This window comes from Tamandua tetradactyla, chromosome 3 (assembly GCF_023851605.1).
Source record: "Tamandua tetradactyla isolate mTamTet1 chromosome 3, mTamTet1.pri, whole genome shotgun sequence".
NCBI classification, from domain to species: domain Eukaryota; kingdom Metazoa; phylum Chordata; class Mammalia; order Pilosa; family Myrmecophagidae; genus Tamandua; species Tamandua tetradactyla.
In genome coordinates, this window is record NC_135329.1 from 183,413,853 (window position 1) to 183,441,330 (window position 27,478).

The window sequence follows — 27,478 nt, forward strand, 5'->3', positions numbered from 1 at the left end:
TGAAGGTGTTTCAGCAGATTGCTACCTCAGTGGTTAAAATGTGGACACACGTTGAAGAAACAATGAAGGTAAATGTGTTCATATATAAAAATAAAAAAAAAAAAACTGAATAATGGCTTGATACATTCACTAAGAACACTATGGACTAGACTGGAGCTTCCTCAAACTTTGTATGCATCCAAATCAACTGGAAAGTTTGTTCAACATCTCCAAGAGTCAGTCTCAGAGATTCTTATTTCAATAGGTCTGGGGAAGGGTACAGCCTTCCTGCCCTCACCCTCAAGATTCTGATACAAATGGCCCTCTCACCAGACGCTGAGAGGCACTGGTGCTGGGACCACACCTTGCAAAAATGAAACACCACATCATAGACCCATGAGAGGGTCCATGAGAGTAGGCGGAGGGGTTTACAAAGGAGGAATCTTTAATCCTACGGGCAGGTGGTGGGGCAGGGGTGGAGAGCTTGAAAGAAAGTGCTCCCCCTAGAAGGTTTCAAAAAATACAATACAGAACATGTTAAACATTGGCCGTCACCTCCAGTCTCAGAACTCAATGCTCAGTATAGGCTTGGCTCCGTTTTTCATCTGAAATAGGGGTAGAGGTTCCTGTTCTTTATTTTTATTAATGCAATTTAATTAAAACATTTTCTGAGTTAATATAATGCAAGATCTAAAAACCTGCTACAGTTAATATTCTGTTGTTAAAACTGGCTTTTAGTTTAGCTCCACCTCCACTTCTGGGACTATATGTAGCCCATGTTTGTCGAATGAGTGAATGATTAGATGAACAAAGTAACGCAAGAACTAAATTGGTATTACTATATTACTGAATTTCCCCACCTGGAGGTGTGTTTAAAACTGGCAAGTTTTTCACCTAAGTATGTTTCTGCCTTTAGGCAATATAATGAATTTTAGAAAACCTCTCAAGTAGCTCTTCAGCAGTTCTTAGGAGCCCAGAAAAAGCTTGGTTTGTTAAAGAATCCAGCTAGAAATTAAGGAGAATCTTGAATTATCCTACTCTATTCTAAAACTACACCAAGACTAATTTCTCACCCATTGAAATCTCACCCATTGAAAGGTCAGTAAATAAAACCTTTTATCCAAAGTGAAGTCCAATGGTACATTAATACTTTCTTTAGAAGCTTAACCGGAAATGAGAACAATGTTAACCAAAAAAGGGAAGTACAAAAAGGGACAAGAACTTTCCAGACCAAAGTGTAGCAACAAAGACTAGAAGAAATGAACAGGTTTTTTTTTTTTTTAAAGGCAGCACAGCTATGGCCTATGAAGTTCAGGAAGGTCTATCAAAAGATCCTTATCTTCTGAAATTCAAAATGGTTTTTATTCTTCTGAAATATATCAAAGACCAACATATGACTTCTATGATGCGAACACCAGGAATAAATCAAAAAAGCAAATTTATATCCTATTAAATCAAACTGCCAACTTATATAAAGTGATCAACTCTCTATAAATTTTAGGATGTGGAATAGTTTAAAATCCTAATTACATAAGTCTCCTTCTAAACTCCCATTACTATTTCAGAGTGTATTCATTTTTTCTTCTACATTTATTTTTACTTAAAATAATTTTCTTGCAGCAGGACCTTGAAACTGAGAACCTCCCCCCACCCAAAAAAAGGGTAAAGGGTAAGTATCCAATGATAGACATCAGAATCAGGAAAAGGATTCTTGTCTCTTAGTTGTGATATTTTTTACTGGTTTACACTGTCTTCCTCAGAAGCAAAAAGCATTACTTATTAAATGATGATGTTTAAATTGAGAACCACAATAATCTCATTTTCTCTAATCTTCTATAGACCTTCAAAGAATCAAAGAATGAGAGATAAAAGGGATCATATAGAGCAAAACCGCTTTCTCAAAAATATCCCAGAGGAGAAAGAACTGGAAGGAAACTTTAAGATCTTCTAGTTCCGTGACATACATAATAGGAGTGTCATGGTCACTGTATTCTGGTTCACTATGCATCAAGCATAGTACTTATAGTTAGCACTTAGTAAGGTTTCAGTAAACATTTGCAGAATGGTTGAATGAATAAACCCCTCCATCTAATAAATGAAAATTACAGCTCAGGCAAGCTGAGTGATTTGCCTTGAGGTCAAAATTCCAATTTTTCCAGCCTCACTGGCCAAGGCTCTTGATGCTCTACTCATTTTGACCCATGGATATTTAGTCTTCTTGAATAATGGAAATCCTATCTACACTGGTGAATTGCTACTCTGGCCCAGTGGAATCATCATACACAGTAAGCCTATTTTCTCTTCTAAATGTCAGACTTCAAATATGTGGAGATAACACTGGCATCTTCCTCGTTCAAGGTTACACTTGCATGACATGATTTTTTCTCTTTATCATCTTATCACACATCAATAAATGTTCAGCTTGTTGTTAAAGAGCAGTAACGAGAATTGGATTTTCCAGGTGTGGTCTGGTCAGGGCAGAGCAAGTAAGGATATTATCTATTCTTTCTGGATCTGTTTTGGGAATGTTTTTGATGTAGCCACAGCAGCACAAATGCAGGCTTCCCAAAGTAAGTAATTAACTAATACTCCTGGCTGTCTCATTTGTATGTCCATAAGAGTTGCTCCTAGGTCAAGTTTCCTCTACTTCCTATATATGTGGTTAATTTTCTAAATCTAAGTATAGGATGATATCTTTATCCCTATTAGACTTCATCTCGTTTGTCTTGGTCTATTCCACTAGCTTGCTTTTCAAAATCTTGATTCTGTTAGCCAACGTATTAGTTGTCCAGCCTAGTTTTGTGATAGCTGCAAACTTCCTAAGTATGCCTACCATAAATGTGGACACTTATTGTCCTATCTGGACAAATAATAATAGCTAATACTTTTACAGTATTTACTATGTGCCAGGCCCTGTTCCTAGCCCTTTCAATTCATTTTATTCTCACTACAACATTTACGAAAAAGATGATTCATTTACAGATGAGAAAATAGACGCACAGAGGTTTTACTCAAGGCCACAGAACTAGTGAGTAGCAGATCTAGAAATACAGACAGTCTGACTCCAGAGTCCTTGCTCTTAATTACTAAATTATGCTACTTTTCATTATCATCGTGTACCTTTACTGGCAACCTTCGGGCTAAGAGGGATCCATTAGTCAACATTCCTTGGGTAAAGTTGCCAACAATTTACAAAACAATGTAAATATAATCTCTACCTTGAGGGTTTTGCCAAATGCTTTATTGAAAACTAAGTGCTGTATAGCATAGGCATGATCTATTTGTCTAGTAATCCCATCTAATAAGAAAATGGAAATAATATGGGCATGATTTGTTTTAAGTTATTCATGGTGGCTCACGGTGATCACAATTTCATTTCCTAAATGGTCAGAAACCATATGAATAACAGTCTCATCTAAAAGTTTGGCAATGAGCAACACCGTGATAGGCAATTTCCAAAATGCAGCTTTCACCCTTCTTGAAAATTAGAAAGCTTAGCTCTCTGTTCTTCTAGCCCTTGTCTTGTTCTCCATTATTTTTCAAGATTAATGTCACTGATTCCACAATCAAAGTTATGTTTCTCGAACCCTGGTTTGCAGAACTGTCATTTTAAAAAGACCCAATAAACTGAAATTATTCTAATCATCAGTATTCTCTTAATATTGTCATTTCTTCTAATTCTTTTTGCTTTAGTTTTTCTGGTCTGTAGATCACTCTTATCAGTCACACAGGTGCCCCTGTTTCCCTTTGTACATGTTTTATGTCCTCAACCAGACTATAAAGTCCTTGGGGTTACAGACCATATCTTACATTTCTCTTGCATCTTCCATAGCACCGACTATGAAATGAGACACCACAAAAATTCTGGCTGTGTTTTTGACAGTAAGTAAAAAAAGATGAAGAGATTTTCCCTGAGTTTAATTCTGTGGGAAATACAAGTATAAAGTTTAAAATGGAGAGGAATAACCACTTTAGCATTTGCATTTTCTAGAACAGGGAGTCCTTGACATGGACCTAGACAGAGATGTACTGGTTAGTCTCTAAGCCAGTAGCCATGATGGCTTGACCTCTTATCGTCAGTCAGATTCTCCTGCTCCTCACTCCTATTTGTACATCCCAAGATGCCTGACAAAGTGTGTGGCATATATGAGGGGTTTAATAAGTACTTGCAGAAATGAACCCTCCACTTCAAACTCCAATTAGGGATTTTACTATTGCAAGCCCTCTTGGTCATATTCGTAGTTGGGGAAATGAAACTTCAGCACAAAAAAAAGCTAGCAATTTCTCCTCTGGGACATGAGATAATATAATACACTCAATAACAAAATAACTTAGACCATACAATGTGATAAGCCAACAATGGACTATAAACAGTTCTCATTTATCCAAGTTGTTTATATGTTTTGGGGAGCATGTATGAGTTTTTCTTCATTGTCTCTTCTTGCGCCAACTGCTTACCTGCCTATTCCTTAACTCGAATAAATCTCCAATTTATTACTATTACTAGCAAATAGAAGACAGATTTGAAAATAGTAAAAATAAGGATTGGAGATATCAAGGAAAGGCAATTTCTTTTTGTTTCTATGTCTTATTTCCTCAGAAGAGCTGGCACTTTGGATACGGAAGGATCCCCTAATTTGTTCACAGGGGAATCAAAACAGATTTTGGCTATCCTAAAACATCTTTTTTTTTTAAGTCTTCAAATGCATCATAGACAACTGATTTTCTTGGTACTTAGAAACCTACAAATCTTTCTTTACCAGGACTCACATGCATAATCAGCTACTAAATTCAATTTCTTTTTTTCTTAAAAATTGGTATTCTGGATGATTTACCCTGAGGTCAATGAGTAACTAACTCTGCCCAACACAGGAACTATTGCTTACTTCCAGCCTGGCAGCTATTTAATGAATAATTAACCACTGCATACTTTCTATCAGGGATGCTTGTATTGCTAGTCTAAAGGTATTCTTTATGTCTAAACGATGTCATAAAACAGGCCTCTGCCAGAAAGACACCCTCATTTATCACATGAAATGCCATGTGGTATCAACAAGGTCGATACTGTTTATTTAATATATTTTGCTTTCATAGGGGCTTGAAATGATTTGTTTTTGCAGCTGTAACAGAGTTAAATTAGGGATTCAGCGGCAGTTTAGCATGTCCAACACATAACAAGGAGCTATTAATTATCTATCAGAGACTCTTGGTCATCTTCCCACAACTTGGAGCATCCTTGGGATACTAAGTTACACCACAAGCAGCCAGATTTTATCCTTAAATAATCAATCTTGATTTCTCAGGACCTGAGGGTAGACTAAAAACTCAAGTTTTTATTTCTTACTGCACAAATCCCCGCCCCAGGCAAATATTATTAGTGTTATTAGTACACACGTTTTTCAAATTGTGCAAGGAATTTAAGAGAAAATCTTAGTGTAAGAACTAGTTTCAGATTTCTGCTCCCACAAATAAAAGAAACCTTTTTTTTCCTCATCTTAAACTACCAATAACCAGTTCCTTCTCCTTTTCTCTCTTTTCACCCTGTTATTGGCCGTTAAACGGGGTTGGGTAGCAAGGGGGAAGTTCTCTCCAAAGATAAACTTGTCAAAAACTATGCACTGCAATTCTAATTCTTTTCTACCTGTTTGTGAGTATCAGCTGGGAGTAACCATTAAATAGCTTTTTGGGAAAAAAAGCAAGGGAGAGAAGAGGGTGAAAGAAGGGGTTGGGATGCAAAGAAAAACTAGAGTGCAATTCAAACAAAAATGAAATAACACACACACACAAACTCAGATACACAAAGAGAGGGGGAAAATGCCTCCCCCACCCTCAGGTCTCCCAACATACTTCTTCATCAAAGGTTCATTGTCAATCAATTAGCCAAGGCAGCAGGGGTCTGTGAGGTTGGGGCACCCAGTGAAACAATGGGCAGTCCTGTTGTATTACTATTTAATCACTTTTACTAAATAAATAGAGCAGCCCTGAGGTGCTGTCATGTCAAGGGAATTTATAACACACACAAAAAAAACTTCATTTTTCATTGGTCATTACTTTTTTTCCTTCAGGACAAGAGAGGGTTATTACTGTAGCCTTAAGTTCCATCTTTGTGTTTCTTGCCTTTGATTCCCACTCGGACCCTGCCACTTTCTGGCACTAATTTGTCAGGCTGAACAAAGAGGGGATTTGTACCTCCTGTAAGGTCTCAATTAGGAATGGCTTCTGCTATATTATGTGCCATTCAGAGAGGACACAATGCCGGTAATTACAGGAATTTGCACTAAATGGCTGAAGAATTCACAGCAAAACTTTTCCTCCCTTTGGGTTTACCCCTCCCAAGGGCTGAAGGAGTAAAAAAGGAAAGCAAAAAGCTCTTAACGCCAGAGACATGTAATTACCAACAGCAGTCCCAAGAGGTTAAACAGCAGCCAAAGGAGTAAAACCATAAAATCTGCTAGTGTGAAAATGGTGTAAGGGGTCCCCCCATCACCTTCCCCAGGCCATTTTTCTCGCTCTCTTTCATTAATATTGTCTACTTTATTTAGTTCAGGATCAGGAGTATTGTCTCACAGTCAGGCATTCAATTTCACCCTCAGATTACAAAACAGTAACACCCTTGTGTAACACACTTTAAACCTGAGCTTTGCATCTCTTGTCACACCTATTAACACGTCCCTGGGACCTTTTGTTATAGCACCCAATTGCTAGGTTTCATGATTGGTGGGAAATTAAAGGAAAAATATCTGTATGTACTAGTGCCAAGAAAGCCATGTATCAATTGAGTGTGAATAGGTATGTATACATGTCTGATTTCTTAAGAAGACAGGCCTGTTGTCTTATCACCTAATTTATATAGCACTTTGTGAATAATGGTAATTTGGAACTGCTTACAGGTACATTCTTCACAGATATTTTAATAAGTTTTACATAATTATTTGCTTTAGATTTAATATTTTTACCACCACAGACTCCCTATAGTTTGAATCACAACCAGTAATTTCACTAAAGCAGCATACCATATTTTAAACTATAGATGTGTTTCTGAAAAGCTAAATTAAGTTATCACCAAACTAACTGTCCTTAAATACCACTCTTATTATGTGGTCCTCGGCTCAAGAACCTTCCTTGCCTTCATGGTCAAACATTAAGTTCAACCTTATGAACTTATAAAATTGACTTTTTTGGGTGTGACTGTGAGCAATTTCATATAGTTCTACCTGGTACTGCCTCAGATGGTTCTCTAATCTGATATGGAGACCTCACTTCTGCAGCTCTCATCACAGTTGCCACTTTATATTCATTTATGTGATCTTTTATTTGACTCATCTGCTTTCCATAGTAGACTGTAAGTTTCAGAAGGGCAGGGACCATGTCTGCTTTCCTGAACTACTGATTCATCTATGTGCACCGGAGTTTCCAGCACATAGTCTGATGCCAGAAACTCGGCATACAATAAATTGCAAATTTTCAAAGGCATATTTTCAGGAAGTAGGAAGAGCAAGCATAAAGGCCTTGGAGGCAGGAATGACAATGGTGGGTTCCAATTACAGCAAGAATACTTGGCCTGGGCTTTCTGAGCCTACAGCAGCCATGAGCAGGAGAGGAAGCAATGTAACAAACCACACATCATCAAAAACAACTATAAAAAGTTCAAGCATATGTTAAGGAATATACAGTTATATATAAGCATATATTTTCAAAACCATAACCTCAGGCATTTTTGGATGGTCATGGTCCATTTTCTCTGCAGGGCCTCTTTAAGTTGCAAAGAAGAATATAGAAAATTCTTCACCTATAGAAAGAATTTAGAGAAATCAGGCTGAGTGCACTATTTCCTAGATTTAAAAGCAAACATCTGTGGCTCCCCTGAATGGCAAATAAATGACGCAATAATAAAGAGCTACTCAGTATCAAGCTTCATCATTATTTTAGGTGAATAAACTCTGAAATCTACTTTTCAAAGTTTATCCATCTAAAATATTTAAAGCGGGAAGGACTAAGTCAACATAAAAACTTATAGTCTAAAGGGGCATACATAGTAAAATCACTAAATATTATGAATTAGCTTCTCCTTAAAATAATAGCTAAAGCCAAAACTAAACTAAAAACAATTTACTGGACTTCTGGCAATTTGGAAGTAAGTATGCAATAAAACAAGCTTTTTCACTAAATATATGTTTATAATAATGCAAAGTTAGGGGACCTAGGTATGAAATGAAGAAACAGCTGGTTTGCTTTAACTGTACTTGTGAGAAACATAGATCAATTTTTTTAAGTTCCATCTGCTATAATAATCTGTGATATAACAAACTGCTTCCCAAATAAGTTAAAAAACATTCAGAGCTTTGCCTAACAAGTTTTTTGTCTTTTTCTTTTGAGACTCTGCCCCCTACAGGAGATGAAGTATTTCTACCTGAGAGAGGAAACCAGTACTTGATGCAGAGATATTAAGGAAACTGAAAAGCAACCTGGCAAACTACGCAATCACAAAGCAACAAAATGTAACACTGTACGATGGAAAAGGGGGCATTTAAATGTAATAAATTATACTGCTTTGGAATCTGCCAAATATTTCAAATTAGGGTTGATATCTCCTCACCCCAAATTAGAAATCTGCATTCCCCCATTAGAATACCAAACCAAAGCATGGAGGTAAGGCTGAGCAAATGCATTTTAGACTACATTATTCTTATCCTCTTGGTTCCCTTTCATCACCCCTCCCCAACCTGTCCTCCAACCAGTAGAATTAGTGAGCACTAGCTTTAGATAGCAAAGTAGGGCATCCTATCACCTGGAGCCTAAAGCTGCTGCTAGAAAAGGTCTTTCCCCACCAATTATATAATCCGTCTCTTCTTCCAAACTTTCTTCTTAGCTTCCTTCACTCTGCCTCTTCTATTCTTCTTTCTTTGTCTTTGTTCTGTTTTCATTTGTCCAACTGCTGGATGTGGTGGGCCTGCTACATGGCTCTATCTACGTACATTTCTTACTTCTCCTTCCTCAAGAGAGCTAGGAATGCTGCTAATACAGTATGAATGGGGGCAAGGCACATTCCATAAGCAAGCAAACAGGTGACAACTAAGTGACAATCCTTGTATAAAACGTGCTGCTTTTCTTACCCAGTTTCCCAGAGAGTGTTGTAATTCAGCTTGAGAACTAACCAGAGCTGGTACCTCGTATTCCAATAACACAACAGATGTGTTGGCCCTACTGGCAATCTAAAACTACAGAGCTATACCATAATTTTAGAATGTCCACAGAGTTAACAGTAAGTTATTATTGAATGTCTGAACTTCAAAATATAATATATATATATATATATACACTAGTACAAGACACTGAAATAATTTCTAAAGAACTGTGTCAAAACCAGTGTCTTTCTATTTCAAAACCATTTTCCAAAAGTAGATGGCTACTTAACACAAGGTCTTTCATGACTGCAGATATATGCATATGCCCTAGTAAGGTTTCTTGACTGGCTCAGTGTTTTTGGTCACTCCAACCCAATCATGCAAGTTTCTGCTTCACAGTTACACTGAGGTCTCTTGGCACAGCAGGGATGATTCACTTAATCTCCCCTTTATGTCAGTTATTTTACAATGGAAAAGGCCACCATCATAACTAACCTACATTCAAGTCATAGGTTTTCATTGTTATTTGGCCTTTCAATGTAGATGCAAGAACAAAATTAAGAATTTGATCTTGGCTGGTGACAAGATTCTTACTCATTTTTAAACAACATACTTAAAACTGATAGGCCAAATTAAAATCTTTCAAATCAGACTTCCAATTAAGGCCACTTCCATGGTAAACTTATTTTCACAAATTGTGGAGTTTAGTAAAAGGGAAATAATTTGAATAGGTGCATAGATTTGGTTCAGTGTGTTTTTTTCCCTTTTGATTTTACTGTTTTTGTGAAGATGGGAGGAATGGCAAGGGAAAGAGAAAAGCAGTAATAGGGTTTTAAGAAATAACAGATTATGGGTCTTGAGCTCTACCTGTGCCTCAGCCTTACATACCAGTTCAGAAGCCCCAGCTTCCACATGACACAGGCCCATTGTGACTCAGAGGTCATCTGCTGAATCATCACCTATCTTGCTTTTAGCCACCTCAACATATTCTGTCAAGGATGAATTTCTAGATTATATTATAATAGGATGACAAGGTCATGATCAATGACAGTTACTGACTGTAAACATTTCCCTTTCCTAAGGAGTGTTAGCAGTCTACTTTGGCACTGAATGCCTCTTATGGGACAATCTGTGACTTCCATCACAATGACTTTTATTCAAGAATTCAGAAGGAATGGAATCACAGCAAACTTGGAGAGCCTATTTTCTAGTTTGCTTATACTTCATCCAAGCCATTTTGATTCAATGGGGTATATTATACCTGCTTCTATCAAACTGAACAAAAATGGTATGAGGGTAGATTAGCTTTAAAACAACAGAGTCTTTGGATGGCAGATGCTTTACAAACAGGAGGTAACTATACTGGACTACTAAAGGGATTTTAAAAGTGAATTCTATTTGTGGAATTCAGGGCTATTCTTTAATGAGCTTTAGGGTGAAAATTTGCTTCATACCTGCACATTTGAAACTCTGAGCAGTGAGTCCTCGTTCCAGAGACAAAGTTGTCAGAATGCTTAGGAAGCTGGTGGTCACAGACTGACGTTTGTTCTTCTTGAGTTCATGCCCACCCATCTGATCCTTGGGTTTGTTCCTCAGTGTCACTTGCAGATTTTGCTCTGAACTCCTTGCTGCATTGGCAGCTGTTTTCAGAGCTTCCATCCATTCCTGAGCCCTCTGTCGGGTCTCAGCACGGAGGCGGAGGACATCTTGGGGGAAAATGACTTGAAAGCAAGAGTCACAGTCATCCAGATTGTCTATCTGGACAGCCAGACACACGTCCACATTATAGCTCAGCAGGGGATCCTCGTCTAGCTTGCCAGGCTGAAAAGCCATAAGGCAGGCTCTGCTCAGCACAAATGTGAATGCCTTCCAGTTGTTTTGGACAGTTAGCCTGTAAAGTGTCCCTGATTTGAGGATATTTTGGTACTGTTTGGGGCTATCCAAGACAGGGGATGACAGCAGCAGCCCACTGGATTTCTTCTGTAAACGATTCTGCAGACAGTCAGCATTATGATCAAGGCCTGATGAGTTTGCCAGCTTATCCTGACATACCATATAACCTGGCACGGCAGCGTGCACGACTTCCCAAAGCTTCTGGCCCCAATCCAAAGCCTCCCATGGTGACTCTGCCTTGAGCTGTAGTTGAGTGTTGTCATACAAGATGGTATCTACCATTCTGGCCTCCAGGTTGCCCAAAACAGATATGCTCTGAAAGTGTGAAAGTTGGTACGTAGCATAGAGGTTTTGATTTGCACTGCTGTCGAGGCTATAGAAGTTTAAGTTGTAGGGTGATAGTTCTGCGTAACAGCTTTGCCAGTAATTGTCATGGTTCCTCCTAATCGCCAGGTAACCTTTCTTCAGAATGTTTGGGAATGTCTGCTTGTGTTCTGGGGGCAAAGAAACAAAGTATTAATTAATTATGAAAAGGCTGGTACAAGAAACCAAATAGATGTGAAGTTAATATATGTTCTGGTTCAAACTAAACATAGAAGAAGTAAAATTCTAAGACGTAGCAAATTGACAAGATGTAACTGAGGAAAATTTCAAGTTTAAAGAGGCTGAATAGGGTGGCATTAAGCATGCCAAAATCTGTACAGAGGGAACAACATCAATGTGACCTGCAGAGGTCTGTGTGGAAAACAGAATTACTGGAATGACCATGACGGACTATACCATGTGGGTCCAGGAACCAATTATACTATGCCAGGATTCTTTGTTTTCTAGGTAACATTCTACAGAATATCAAATACATGAGAGAGAATGTTCCTCCTGCCATGTTACCTAACTCCCTGCTAATACTGTTACCTTTCCTTGGTTTGTAAAGCCAGAAAGGGTCAACGGAAAGGAAAGAGCATGACATGTCCTGCCCACAAACTCTTAAATATGGTTTATATGATGCTGGGTGATTTGGTCCATGCATGCCTGCCGAGTCTAGTCTGAATCCTTTCTACAAGCTCTATGCTGCAGCCAACTGAACTGTTTCCCAGACACCCTCATTAGCTCTATGCTCAAGATCAGTTTGTAGATTTTGTATCTAGCAAAAGTTTTCTGGGCTCGATCTGACTAGCCCCACTTCTTAGGTTTCCGCTTAGATGGTAGTTCTTTCACTTCTCATAAGCTTGACTATGCTTATGCTCTTCCTGTGGCTTACAACGTTCCTTCCCACTTCACCCTCCTCCAACCAGCTAACATGTACTCATCTTTCATTTAGCTATTTATTCTTCCAGAAGGCCTGTCCTGACATCCCATCCTTCCTCCCCACCCTGGTATGCACATACATATACAATCCCTGAGTCAGTATCAGGTATCCCTACCATATCATTCTTCTGTCAATGGCTTTTATTAGGTCATATTATAATACGTTGTTTAAATTTCTGAACAAATAAGATAAATTTCAAAATTTTTAAAAAGTTTGTATTCTCCACTATCCTGTAAGCTGTACTGAGGACCAGGGTAAGGTCTACCTTTTCATTTTTATATCACAGCAGATAGTGCAATGCCTTGTACAGAGTAGGTGCTTAGTAAGTACTGTTGAATTAGAAATAAAGCTCCTAGCACAATGCCCAGCATATAGTGGGTATAATTCCCTTCCTTTCCTACTTTCTTCCTCCCCTCTATTTTACAAGTTTATCAGGCACACCATCTTTAATCACTCATTAGAGGCAATATATGCCAATTTAATACTTTAATAAAAGGGGACTGTCTCTTGGGAGACTTCCTGATACTTTTATCAGATGAGAAAATTATAACATGCAAAAAGGAACACTCCTCCCTAGCAGAGACTTTCATCTCTGAGATGTTTCTTAATTTCTTTTCTTACACATACTGAAGACATTCATAAATGAAAACAAATCATATTCCCAAAGGGTATGATTTCTGATTTTGGCTGAAGAAATACATATCTAGATCTTAAAATAGTAAACTAAAAGAGAAAAGGAGAGAGATGAGGCGGAGAAAAGCCAATTTTACCTGTTTTACATCTCTGGGCCTGACATTCATTAGTATTTCCACTGTAACTCAAAAGCCATTAATTTCCTGCAACACACACTAATCCCTTTGTAGAAAGAGATAATGGATGGCTATTCTCAGGCTATCTTTCTTTCTGATAATGCAATAGGAGAGGCAATGCTGTTGGAAATACTGCTGCCGCCTCTCCCCTCTCATTTCCATCAAGCACTGATGATAATTCAACCTTTTCCACAATAAGACTCACTCGTAACCACTGGCCCCTCTATTTCCATTCCTCCTGTGGCACAGCGGCTCAGATACCCTTCCCTGTGTAAAACAAAAAGCACCTCTCTTGCTTTTCGCTATGGGCTTTCCTCCCTTCTTACCTCCCTGAGAGGTTTTTAGAGCAGCGACCATGGTTTAGAAAGTCTAATTTAATTGGACCCAAGCCCATAGCAAACTTAACAAAAGCCCCAGTTTTTCCTGACTTTACAATCTAGGGTGGTAGACTGACCAAGAAAGTCCTGATAGGGAACCTCCACACAGCTCACCCTTCTGGATGCTGAATAAGCATAAAGCATTGTGTTCCAACATATTTCTTCTGCTCAATAAGCAAAATTTCTTATCTTTGTCCTCTACCTCAGCTTCCATCTCCATCCTCTCTCAAGTATATAGTACTGAGACAGAGAAAAGGGTTGTTGATCAAAGAAAATGACCATATTTACAGACTGCAGTTTGTAGGGTAATTTCTTGAATAAGAATCAAGAAGGGAGTTAATATGATCAGGAAACTATTCTCTGGGGTGCCTATTCCTCTCTGTGGAGCCTGTTTATGGCAGATCTAATTCATAATCTGTCCTTGAAGTATTCATTATTTTTTACTGTAGAGGGCTGATGAACTGTCATTTCTCTTTAATCTCTAACAACTGCTGCTTTCTATTTGATCTTGTTTATTTTGAACACTTTTAAAGCTATATATTTAAACCTTGAACTTTCATTATATCAGAGTCTCACTTTCGTTTGCCCAGATGATATAATTCCAGTTCATTTAATTAAATGCCTCTTACATTAGTTTAAAGCGTTAATTCTCATATATGAATAATATAATTTCTATATTAGCTAATATAAGTGATTTAGATAGGACAACTGACAGAGAGTACTTTATTTCTCCATTGAAAACAGAAAAAGATGACCAAAGTGAATCACTGTTCTTACGAATTCATGCTGAAACCACGAGACTGTAATTTCCCATAAAAAAAAAAAAAGGTTTAGTTTGCCCATTACTTCCCAGTTTGGTCAGATCTAGCTTAGTTCCTCCTCAGTGAGATCCCTTTTCTCTCCTCCCCCTCCTTACAGTGCCCAATTTAAATACAACAACTACTACTGACTAAAGAGAAAGAAGGAAATTTTCCTGTTAGGTACCTCATTTCTGTATCGCCAACCTACCAAAAAGTTCTCCTTTTGCTATGATTTCCTCTCTGCTTTCTCAAAAAAGTCTCCACCTCATGACTGCTACCCTAGTCCAGGTCTTCATGGCCTCTTTTTTTCTAGTCTAATACAACGGGCTCTTTAAATGGGCTCCCACCTGGAATCATCCTCCCTCCTGGCCATTTTACATACCGTTACCAAGTTAACCTTTCTGAGTCACTTGTGGCCCTTTCCATGTCCCTTCCCATGCCTAAATCCTTCACAGATTTCCTGATGCCCCATAACAAAATCCAAACTCATTTGCTTGGCCTTAGAACATTTTATTATGGAATTTTTCAAGCACATACAAAATCAGAAAGAAGAGTAAAATGAACACCCATGTACCCTTCCCTCAGCTTAAAAATTCAAGTTTCTGCCGTTCTTGTTTCATCTCTCCCACTACTCCCCAATGTTCTATTTTATTTTTTCCTGGAATATTTGAAAGTACAAAACTGACACTTTATTATTTCATGTGTAAATATATACATGTGATAAATATTCAGGATATATTCCTAATCCAACAGATAACTTTTTTAAAAAAAAGTTCATGTGTATTACACACACACACAATATCATTTTCACTTTCAACAAAATTAATAATAATTCCTTATTTAATTCCAAGTCTATATTCAATTTCCCTAGATTATTTTAAAAATGTCTTCAATGCAGATGGTTTGCTCCAACTGGGAATTAAAAAAGGTTCACACATTGATTTGGTTGACGTGTCTTTAAAGCTCTTTAAATCTCTAATCATCCCCTCTTCCTCCTTTTCTTCATGTCATGTATTTGTTGGAAAAATCGTTTTAGTTGTCCTGTAGAATTTCCCACATTCTGGATTTGGCTAAGTGTATCCTCATGGTATTGTTTAAATGTTCTCTGTTTCCCATATTTTCTATGAACTGCTATTTAGATCTTGAGGTTCAGTTAGTTGGTGTGTATGTCTGTGTGTATGTGCATGTGGCAAGGTAACTATCGTACTTTTAGGCGTGTTAAGATTGGCTGTGGGGTTTCAGAGGATGTTAGTCTGATCCTGCCATTATAAATTTCTTTAGGAACCTTTCACCCTATGCTGCTCCTCTTCATGACTCTCCCATACTCTAGCCAGCTGACCTGCCTACTGTTACCATTTTTCATCCCCTCCTAACCTTGGGGAATTTTCTCTCCCCATTCCCCCAGTCTAGATTTTCCTTTCAGCCTAGGAAATATGCATGTCCATATTATCCTCATACTTGAGTTCTAGCACAAAATCTCATCTATTTTTGAAGCCTTTTTCATTCCCACTATTTGAAAACAACTGTCCTCCTCTGAATTCCCATGGCTCTATGTCATTTCTACTCCAATGAGTATCCTTTTTGACTTATATTTCAAATATTATTTTACAAATTTCTTAAATTTTATAATAAAATTATTTTAAAAATTTAAAACAGTAAGAAGGGTGAAAAAATATTCCCCATTTTCTACCTCATCTGACATAATCCCCTGGCCCAGACTGTGTTCTATTTGATATGAAGCCTTTGGACATTTTCTATAAAAATATACATGTAAAAAATTATGTGTTCACATATACCGGCATTATAATTATGGAACCATTCTGTGCTTTCATTTTGGTTATTTTATGCAGTTTTCCTTTTTACAAAGCACCATGCCCCAGATCACAATAAATGCACAGTTTAGGTAATCCAGTTGACCAAGAAAATTTGGATTGCCTGAGTCAGTGCAATGAATAGGATGCTGAATTTAGGCTTTGGAAGTGAAGAGAAAGAAGAATATTTTAATGTTTTCAAATAAGTCCAAGAGCTCATGTGGTGCCAAAATTCCAAATTAAAATGATCTGCAAGGAAAAATTTAAGTTCTTATAACACAAATTAATAAATATGAAAGGAAGCCAAAGTGGAAAGTGGATGGCATACTCACAATACTTACTATAACATTCCCTCTCCTAGATAGGCTCAACAGGATTGCCTCTCTGTCCAAGCTTAGGAGTTAAATTTCTCTCATTCTTAATCATTTTTCCTTTTTTTTTTTCTATAGGTTATCTAGCCTATAGTTAGCTAAAAAGACAGATGATTTTAAGATCCAAATATTTAGGAGACAGAATTTTCAACTATTAAATGGGCTAAAAGACAAAGAAGTAAAGCAACCTGATAAATATTAACTGTATCTCCAAAGCCAGGCACTAAACTTTGTGGAAGACAGAAAAAATGATGGAGGTTCTCAAAGCACTCATAATCTGGTTGTGATAAATGACCCTAATGAGACTTCTAGATATTGATTAGCTCCAGAAAAAGAAGAAACCATAACATCACTTGAGAAATGGCTTTTCTTCATCTATAGTCAATGCCAACTACAAATACTCATCTATTATTGTCAAATGACTTCCAGATCCCATTTCCAAATTCCAACACCACAGAGAATTTGGTTCAGTCCCACCTCATGGCCCTGGTCCATATGCCACCAGCAGGGCCAGCCTCAAGAATGGGCAAATGTGGTCAGAATTCCTTACAGACACTGAGCTCCCTGAGAACACTGTCCTACTGCCTGCAGCCCAATTACCACCTCCAACACTGCATACTTCTCTGGGACTAGTCATGGCTTCTAGGCTTCAGGACTCGTTTCTACTCAACAACTCCAATTCCAAGGGGACTCCTGTACTACAACTTCTCTTACAGATTTGCCCTCTGTTCTAGCCACCCTTGGCCTAAAATAACAGCCCCTTCCTGCACTGTATGAAGTAGAGAGAGAAGGCAATTTTTTCACTGACTGCTACTCACTGCCTGGAACTCTGTACTAAGAAAGATGCTGAGGCTACAACTGGACTGAGAAAGAGCACTGTGATGGCACAGAGGTGGGTAAAGATGTTATGAATTTGCCATCTAGTTTCAGGATCTTGATCAACACAGCTCCTGTGCAGTACTGGCCACCATGGTACATACAGATGGTATCAACATATATTTGTTGACAGACTTATCGTGGTGGAAATGCACTAGAATTTTCTGTGAGCTATTTTGGAGACCTTTCCTTATGGAATAAGGAAATATCTCATTTGTTTACTGTTCATAAAAATAGGTAAAAAGACAGATTAACTATGTAAGCTCTAATAGAAACAGGACCTGTGATACGCCTCTCTACACATTAGCTAGATATGTCAACTCTAGGACTTTTTCTGTCCCAGTTCTTTGCTGTGGGCAACAGTTACAGAACAGAAGTTAATAAAGTCCTACCCTGAGCAGTCTCACTTCTCAAATGTGAATCTGAAGTTGTTCATATGCACAGGTGTCTTAAACGCAGAGGCTCTCTCCCTTCTATGATAAGGTCTTCATAGAAATCTTTGGATTCCAACATGAACTTTCAAACCATGCTCACTCTTTGCCATGGTGAGCTTTTTGCTGTTTCTCTAATATATAAAAACTGAATATAAAAGAATCTCCCATAATTAGGCTGCCATATTTTAAAATAAATGGCATTCTGTTATTATATCTTTGGGCAACATATCAAATCACAGAAATTTAGAGCCAGAAGGGATCCTAGAAATCTCTTTAGCCTAGTCCCATCTGAGGCAAACTGTAAGTTGCTTACCCCATTGGTTAGTCATCTTCCGTTTTTGCCAAAAGAACTCTAATTTCGTCCAGGAATGGTAATAATATAGTCAAGGCAGATACCCTTTCCCTAGCCCCACAGAAAGAATCATGATTCATTAATACAGTCACAGCAATCACATTTTCCTTGCCACATATTGCATAAGTCCCAGTCCTGGCCACTGAGGGGCTACTATTGGGGACTTCTGGGAAAAAGACCCAGAGGAGATACTCTTCAGTCCCTTTCTCATTTGGCTGTTGATATATACAAAAGCAATATTTGGGGGCAGCTACAGGCAGCTTGTACTAATAAAGGGAGAGGGAAGGCATCACCAATACACTGAGGATAGCAGAGCAAAAGTACAAAAAGAGCCTCCTTGATGGCCCTGGAACTACCTACCTCTGATTTCTGTGGTAAGTGTTTATGACATATAGTGCTTGCATTCTTCAATTGTTTAGAGCTATCTGCTAAACTGATGAAAAAAAAAAACAAAACCTAATAAATGTCCTTACTATTTATGCCACTTTTAGCTGAATATTCTTATGACCTACTGCTGAAAGCATTCTAATTGATTTAACAGATTTGGAAACAGGTTCTGGGAACCAAAATGACTTGGCTAAGGTTATACCACAAAGTGGAAAAATTAGGAGTGGAACTCTGACCTCCTGACTTTCAACCTAGACCATACTGTGTTTTATTTGTAGCAGAGAAATGAATCATAAACTTCTCTAGGTCTGAGAGGCAGTGTAATATAGTGGTTAAGTGGAACCTCCAGAGTCAGGCCTATCTTAGAATGCTAACCCCATCAGATTCTAGCTGTATGGCTTTGAGCAAGCACAACATCTCTAGGCTTCAGTTTTTTCATTTGTAAAATCAGGATAATATACTCTAATATCATATTAAACTACTGTAAACATTAAATAAGATAATGAATGAATACTTCTTGGTAGAGGCTTGGGAGTAAAGTCAACACATATTGACAGTATTATTGGCAATATTAATAATAAAAAACAATTTAACTTGACTCAAGATGTAGGTAGGGAAAAGGAAAAAAAAGGCATTTTCTATTGTGGGGGAAAATTGAACAAATACATAGAATTCACCAAAACACCTCCTGTATTTTCATAATTGGTGAAATACAAAGTTTTCTACAGCATGGTTCACATCATCAAAGGACATATGGATGTATAAGCAATTATCTATAATGCATAGCACAATAAAATGTGCTGTGGGAACGTAAAAGAAAAACAATTATTTTAATTGAGAAAATTTTGGAAAGGTCTCAGGAAGGATATGACATTTGAATTGGTCCTTGAAAGATAATGGAAGATTTTGAAAAGTGAAAAGGACAGAGAAGGTATTCCCAGATGAAGAAACAGCATGGCAAAGGCCCCAAACTTGAAAGGACATGGCTCACGCATTCAAAAACAATACAGGTGGGGTGGAGATAGGGAGTGGAAATGAGGTTAGGAAGATATTTGAGTGTTCTATATAAAATTTAACTTGATTTTAAGGAATGGGGAATAATGGTTTATTTTGGAGATGAGAGTTGCATAATAAGATTTTTATTTTAGGAAGGTAATTCTAGTGAAATTAGTTCCCTACACTCCCTTGCCAAGGAAGACAAATTATGTTGAACAAAACCAGCACAAAAAGAAAAAAAAAGTTGGATGTCTCTATCAGGGTTTCCATATAAAAATGTTAGAAATCAGAATTTGAGGTGTATTGGGTTTCCATATAGCTGCCAAGGACCAACATTCAATAACATAACCAATGGAAACTACATGGCCATGTAAAATCAACTTTCTGTGACCTATTTTAGCAATTTTCTTTATACTGACTAATCTTGCTAAAGGATGAATCATAAATTCAGCAACAGACCATGTTCTGGTGACCCCACTTATTCTAAACCTGCAGGAATATTTCCACCTCTACTGGCTCCAAGGCTTTTGAGAAACATTATAATTGAAAAAACAGTCATTTTAGTACAAGTCTCAAATCTGGCTTTTTTTTTAGTAAAAGATGGAGAAAAAGGGAACCGAAACAGAGTGACATAAAACCAGTATAAAGAAACTATACTGCTATGGTTTTTCTAGCCCCTAAGAAAATCTCTGCTTGAGACCTACCCCTGAAGTGCTTAGAACAAAAAACTATAGGCATAGGAATGATACCAGGTCACCAGAAAGTGAAATCAACTGAAACAAAAGCCCAGTTGATCACTGCCCTTGCCAAGCAGATGAAAATGTGAACACAGTCAGGGAGGGAAAAGTAAGTTAGATTCTGGCAGCTTAGTGAGTTTCAGAGCTTGGTAGCTATTGCAAAGAATTTCTTTAACATTTTTTTATTTAAAAATTGCAGTAGCAGTTCACTCAGAAGTAGAGTTATAAGGGATACACATCTTTTTGTGTTAAAAAATTTCAACCATACCTGTGTTTCCATCATGACCTTTTATTACTAAACTGACTATGGTAATTAGCTCCCATACAACCATGCGTCAGGGTCAGTTCAAATACATTCTAGGGCGATATAATTTTAGGGTTGGGAAGGATCAGAGAAGTAATTTAACTCGCCTCTCTAGGTTTATAAACCAAGGCAACAGACAATAAGTGGTTTTTCCAAACCTACATGATAGGTATGGTGGTTTGGAGCTATATGTACTCCAGAAAAACACGTTTTTAAACTTAATCCATTTCTATGGATATGAACCCATTATAAATAGAACTTTTTGATGACATTACTTCAGTTAAGGTGTGGCTTACCTTAAGATAGGTCTTAATCCTATTACTGACTCATTTATAATCAGAATGACATTCAGATAGGGGGAGAGAAAGTCACAGGAAGCAAGAAGCTAAAATTTAAGGGAAACTGAAAGAGAAGGGAGAGGCCAGGAGGGGCCACATGTGCACTGTGACAGAGGCTTCAAGGACCAAAGATCACCAGTAGCCAGCCCCAGAACACAAGTCTTTCTTACATCATCTTTATGATAACTTGATTTGGACTTTCTCTTAGCCTCGAAACATGAGCAAATAAATTTCCATTGTTTAAGCTGACTCACTGCACCACGGTATTGCTTGAGCAGCCAAGGAAACTAAAACAATGAGTTAGGAATAGAGTTGGGATAAGATACTTTTTGAGTTCTAGTTAAGAGTTAGTTCTAGATAGCCTCACCTTCCTCTACTATGTGTATACACTTATAGGTATAAGTGTATGTGTATATGCAACTTATTTTTCACTTTTTGAATTTTAGTGTTCCCATGTTCATATGTCTTTTCATATTCATATCTAATATATATTTATATTTGGATTGTAATTCTGTGAAGTCAGGATCCCATTTTCTTTACCCTATGGGAAATCCCTTGATGCCTATAGCTTACCATTACTTGATGACAAGAGCAGAATCATAAAACTTGACTGATCTCACTGATTTTAACTCTCCACCTGGGTGTTGGCACATCCCACCCCCACCCCCTATAACCTCTACACCCACAGCTTGTGAGAATTATAGTTAGGGGAGTAGTTGGTCAGTCCTGCATCTAAAATTCTTCTCTACCCACAACCCAAGAATGGGTGACCAGTGGGCATTCACTGCTTGACTCTCCCTTGAGCAATAAAAATATTTTATCTTGCCTCTTCTCTAGAGCATGCCAGAAAGAAAAGGTGTAAGAAACTTGTCAGGCCATTTTTCCCAGTTTGCTAAGTCCTGCTGGATGAACAAAACGTAGCCAGGTTAATGGTCATTTATGTGACACCTGAGACTCTAAGTTAGAGCACTGAAGCTAAAAAAGTCAGCCTTACCCCATATAGTAATAGTTAAAAGAGTTGAAAAAGTGATCACACTTCAACTAGAGATATGAAAAGCTGATCTGGATAGGACTAAGGTAAATCAGAATACAGGGTAAAGGATGATATCGTTCATATTTTAAAACCTGAACTTCTGTGTGACACCAAAGGGACAGATTTTTATTTGGTGCAAAATTCATATTTTGGGTAGTGCATTATCTAATTTAACTCGTAGGGTCAGCTTAATTGAACATCATAAGTACATGGAATCTTGAATAGGGGGTGAAATCTTGTTGGTTTCTATAGGTCAGTGTGATGCCTTGATATATCCCAGAGTAATTTGAGCAGAGAATACAAAAGTATTTGCACAGTCCCCTTGGGGGCTGGGGAGAAAGGAGGAAATATTAAATTTCCCCATCTGGGGAATTCCTGTTATCCTTGCAAGCAGTGGGGACAACCAATTCAACAGGCTGAGCCCTAAAACTTGGGACTCACCTCTATGAAGCTTATTTCTGCAAATGAGAAGTTAAACCTACTTATAATTATAACTAAGAGTCAGTCCCAGAGAACCTCTTTTGCTGCTCAAATGTAGTCTCTCACCCATCTATATGCTGTCTCTACTCAAAGGACTTGAGGGCAAGGACACAAAAAGACATTTGCACACCAATGTTTATAGCAGCATTATTTACAATTACCAAGAGATGGAAACAGCCAAAATGTCCATCAACAGACGGTTGGCTAAACAAACTGTGGCATATACATACGATGGAACATTATGCAGCTGTAAATGAATGGACCTTAAGGACATTATGCTGAGTGTGATTAGCCAGAAACAAAAGGACAAATACTGTATGGTCTCACTGATATGAACTCACACTAGTGAATAAACTTGGAATATTTCCTTGGTAACAAGAGACCATCAGGAGATAGAAATAGGGTAAGATATTGGGTAATTGGAGCTGAAGGGTACAGATTGTGCAACAGGACTGAATAGAAACTCAGAAATGGACAGCACAATATTACCTAACTGTAATACAATTATGTTAAAACACTGAATGAAGCTGCATATGAGAATGATAGAGGGAGAAGGGCTGGGGGCATAAATGACATCAGAAAGAAAGACAGACGATAAAGATTGAGATGGTATAATCTAGGAATGCCTAGAGTGCATAATGATAGTGACTAAATGTACAAATCTAAAAATGTTTTTGCATGAGGAAGAACAAAAGAATGTCATTACTGCAGTGTGCTGAAAATAGATGGTAATTAATATTTTAAAATGTCACCTTATGTGTGAGACTAAAGCAAAAAATGTTTATTTGGTACAAATTTATATTTTGACTAGTGCATCTCATATAACTTATGTAGATAGTTGGTTGAACACCTTAAGTACATGGAACTTTGGGTAGGACATGAGATTTTGTTGGTTTGTCCAGGTGATGCCCTGATGAATCCCAGAGTGATTTGATCAGTGGGTGGAAAAGTATTTGCAAAGTCCCCTTCGGGGAATGGTGAGAACGGGAGAAAACTCAACTTCCCCAAGTTGAATTCTTGATATTCTCACAAGCAGCGTGGACAACCAAAGCTATAGGCAGAGCCCCCAGTCTTGGGGTTTGTTCATATGAAACTTAACCCCACAGGGGATAGGTCAAGCCTACTTAAAATTAGGCCTAAGAGTCACCCCCAAAAGAACCTCTTTCGTTGCTCAGATGTGGCCTCTCTCTCCAGCCAACACAGCAAGCAAACTCACCACTCTATCCCTGTCTACGTGGGTCTTGACTCCCAGGGGTGTGGATCTTCCTGACAACGTGGGACAGAAATCCCAGAATGAGCTGAGATTCAGCATCAAGGGATTGAGAAAAACTCTAGAATGAGCTGAGACCCAGCATTAAAGGACTGAGAAAACCTTCTCGACATAAAGGGGGAAGAGTGAAATGAGACAAAGTGTCAATGGCTGAGAGATTCCAAACAGAGTCGAGAGGTTATCCTGGAGGTTATTCTTATGCATTAAGTAGATATCACCTTGTTATCCAAGATGTAATGGAGAGGCTGGAGGGAACTGCCCGAAAATGTAGAGCTGTGTTTCAGTAGCCATGTTTCTTGATGATGATTGTATAATGATATAGCTTTCACAATGTGACTGTGTGATCCTGAAAACCTTGTGTCTGATGCTCCTTTTATCTACCTTGTCAACAGATGAGTAGAACATATGGAATAAAAATAAATAATAGGGTAACAAATGTTAAAATAAATTTAGTTTGAAATGCTAGCGATCAATGAAAGGGAGGGGTAAGGGGCATGGTATGTAAAAATTTTTTTTTTGTTTTCATTTTATTTTTCTGTTTATTTCTTTTTCTGAATTGATGCAAATGTTCTGGGAAACGATCATGATGATGAATATGCAACTATGTGATGATATTGTGAATTGCTGAATGTATGTGTAGAGCGGAATGAGCATGTGTTGGGAATGTTTGTGTTTCTTTTTTAATATATATATAAAATATATATCAAAAAAATGTAGTCTCTCTGTGTAAGCCAACTCAGCAGGTAACTTACTGCCTAAACACCCCCCCTCCACGTGGGACATGACTTCTAGGGGTAAAATTTCCCTGGCAACATGGGACAGGACTCCCAGGTTGGACTGGGACCCCATATCATGAGACTGTGAAAGTGTTCTTGACCAAAAGGGGGAAGAGAAAAATGAGACAAAATAAAATCTCAGTGGCTGAGAGATTTCAAACAGACATTATCCTGGAGCTTATTCTTTTCCATATATATATATATAGATATCTTTTTTAGTTTATAGTCTATTGGAGTGGCCAGAGGGAAGTACCTGTAACTGTTGAACTGTGTTCTAGCAGACTTGATTCTTGAAGAAGACCATATAACTATACAGATTTTTTTCAATGTGACCATGTGATTGTGAAAACCTTGTGTCTGATGCTCCTTTTATTCAGGGTATGGTCAGATGAGTAAATACTAAGGACAAAAAAATAAATATATAATGGTGGGGGTAGGATAAAGGATAAAAAATTGGGTAGACTGAAATACTAATGATCAAGGAGGGGTATGGAGATCAAAATACTAATGGTCAAGGAGGGGTAGGGAGGGGTATGGAGTATGGGATGTATGAGTTTTTTCTTTTTTTTTTTTTATTTGTTTTTCTAGAGTGATGCAAATGTTCTAAAAATGATCATGGTGATAAACACACAACTATGTGATGATACTGTGAGCCACTGATTCTATATTATGGATGGACTGTATGTGTGAAGATTTCTCAATAAAAATATGTTTAAAAAAAGGTAGCCAGGTTATAGTATATCAATTTTTGCAAAGGCCATTTGTTACACATTATTTTTCAAATTACCATTCAGTTCTTATACTCCAACTTTTTTATTTTTGGCATGGGCAGGCTCCGGGAATTGAACCCGGATCTCAGGCATGGGAGGCGAGAATTCACTGTACCACCACTGCACCGCCTTCCAAAATATTTTAACGTTCAATTTTTTTATATAGAGAATTAAATAATAATAATCATGTTCTATCATATACTCAACAGAAAAGTTCAAGGCTTTAGGGAACCTTAAAGAAATTCTGTTTCTTGCCTTTATCAAAACAAGGTAGAAAAAAATGGAAATATGATGCCTCTTAATTTAGATTATGTAAGGGATTTAGAATGGATACAGTGGCTTAAAGATACAAAGAAATCCAGGTAAATTCTTACAAACCAGAAAACTACTGAAGTTACTTGCTATTCAAGGAGGGTGCGTGTGTAGACAGGAGCTCAGGGGCAACGCTATCATTCTGCCAGCCACCTGGGTCATGGCAACTTGTTTGTCCCATATTATCTAATCAATTACCAAGTCCTTTACTTTCCAATGTCCTTTTCTGTTTACTTCCACAGTCAGTACCCTTGGCTAGTGAAGGTCTAGGAGAGAAGACACGGAATTACTAGTCATGAATTTGAGTGAAGAAAAAATATTTTGAAAGGACTGAAGAGATAATAAAACTCATTTAACCAAAATATTTGAACTGGATGTGAAAATAATGAGGCACCTCAAAGGTAGAGCACCACATTTCCTTAATAGACGTATTAAATGATATCTTTGTCTCAAGTTACAATTACAAACTAAATTTTATTAACTAAAATGATAAATGTAGCAATGGAATACCAAGCACTGATAGCGACTGAGGTAGCTCTAAAATAGCAATAAACTACATAAAATATTCTCCCAATTAATTGAAGAGATGCAATCTCAATGAAAGACTAAGCAGAGTGATTGAAGAAGCATCAGTAATATAAATTGATAGCCTATGCAAATTAGGTTATCTTGAAGAAAAAGTATGGGGAAAATGGAAAGATGATTTGTCATGTCTTTAGGCTCAAGGAAGAAAAAACTTGCATGTGAATAAATGAGTACATGCATGTATTCTTTGCATCACTTGTATGTTCATAAAATATGAGGAAAAAAGAAATTCAAGGTCCTTTACTGTGAAGTCCTAACCAGCCCCTTCAATCTCTTCCTCCCACAACTTGCCACAGTACCCTTCACTTACAAGGGTCTGCCTGCTGTCTCTGTACCTCCCAGCTCATCACCTCCATTCACACCATGATTCTGACCAGAATGTCTTCCACTGTGTCTCTCGTTCTACATCTTAGTATCCATCAAGATCCAGTTCAACATCAAGTTACATGGAATCTTGAATAGGGTGCGAAATCTTGTTGGTTTGCACAGGTTAGTGTGATGCCCCAATATATCTGAGAATAATCCTTGCAGAGAATAAAAAAGTATTTGCAAAGTCCCCTTGGGGAACTGGGGAGGAAGGAGGAAATATTAAACTTCTCCATCTGGGGAATTTCTGATATTCTCACAAGCAGTGGGGACAACCAATTAAATAGGCTGAGACCTCAATCTTGGGGATCACCCTTATGAAGCTTATTCTTGCAAAGGAGAGGCTAGGCCTATTTATTATTATGCCTGAGTTGCATATTATGCCTGGAGAGCTTCTCTTGTTGCTCAGATGTGGTCTCTCTCTCTAAGCCAACTAAGCAGGTGAACTCACTACCCTCTCCCCCTATGTAGGACATGGCTTCCAGGGGTGTAATCTCCCTGGCAACTTGGGACATGACTCACAGGGATGAGCTGGGACACGGCATCATGAGAATGAGAAAGCCTTCTTGACCAAAAGGGGGAAAAGAGAAATGAAACAAAATAAAATCTCAGTGGCTGGGAGATTTCAAACAGTCGGAAGGTTATCCTGGAGGTTATTCTTATGTAAACTAAAAAGGGATATAGATATCCCTTTTTAGTTTATGGTCTATTGGAGTGGCTAGAGGGAAGTCCCAGAAACTATTGAAATGCTGATCAGTAGTCCTGATTCTTGAAGAAGACCATATAACTATACAACTTTCATAATGTGACTATATGATTGTGAAAACCTTGTGTCTGATGCTCCTTTTATGCAGGGTACAGACAGATGAGTAAAAAAAAAAGAACAGGGTGGGCCACGGTGGCTCAGCAGGCAAGAATGCTTGCCTGCCATGCCAGAGGACCCGGGTTCGATTCCCGGTGCCTGCCCATGTGAAAAAAAAACAAAAAACAG

General features: G+C 37.9%; 1 protein-coding gene and 1 long non-coding RNA gene across 7 annotated transcripts in view; one reads left to right on the forward strand and one right to left on the reverse strand.

Moving 5' to 3' along the window:
* The window catches only part of PLEKHM3 (pleckstrin homology domain containing M3), a 308,498-nt gene that overhangs the window by 210,651 nt on the left and 70,369 nt on the right, over window positions 1-27,478 (reverse strand). For all 6 annotated transcript variants that reach the window (XM_077154890.1, XM_077154891.1, XM_077154892.1 and 3 more), the window contains one exon: window positions 10,559-11,491. In XM_077154890.1, the coding sequence (XP_077011005.1) occupies window positions 10,559-11,491 (933 nt within the window). The remainder of the gene's footprint in view (window positions 1-10,558; window positions 11,492-27,478) is intronic.
* On the forward strand, window positions 10,067-26,376 carry LOC143678034 (uncharacterized). Its single transcript, XR_013173022.1, has 3 exons — window positions 10,067-10,457; window positions 16,550-17,363; window positions 25,779-26,376. It is a non-coding gene; the product is annotated as an uncharacterized LOC143678034 (long non-coding RNA).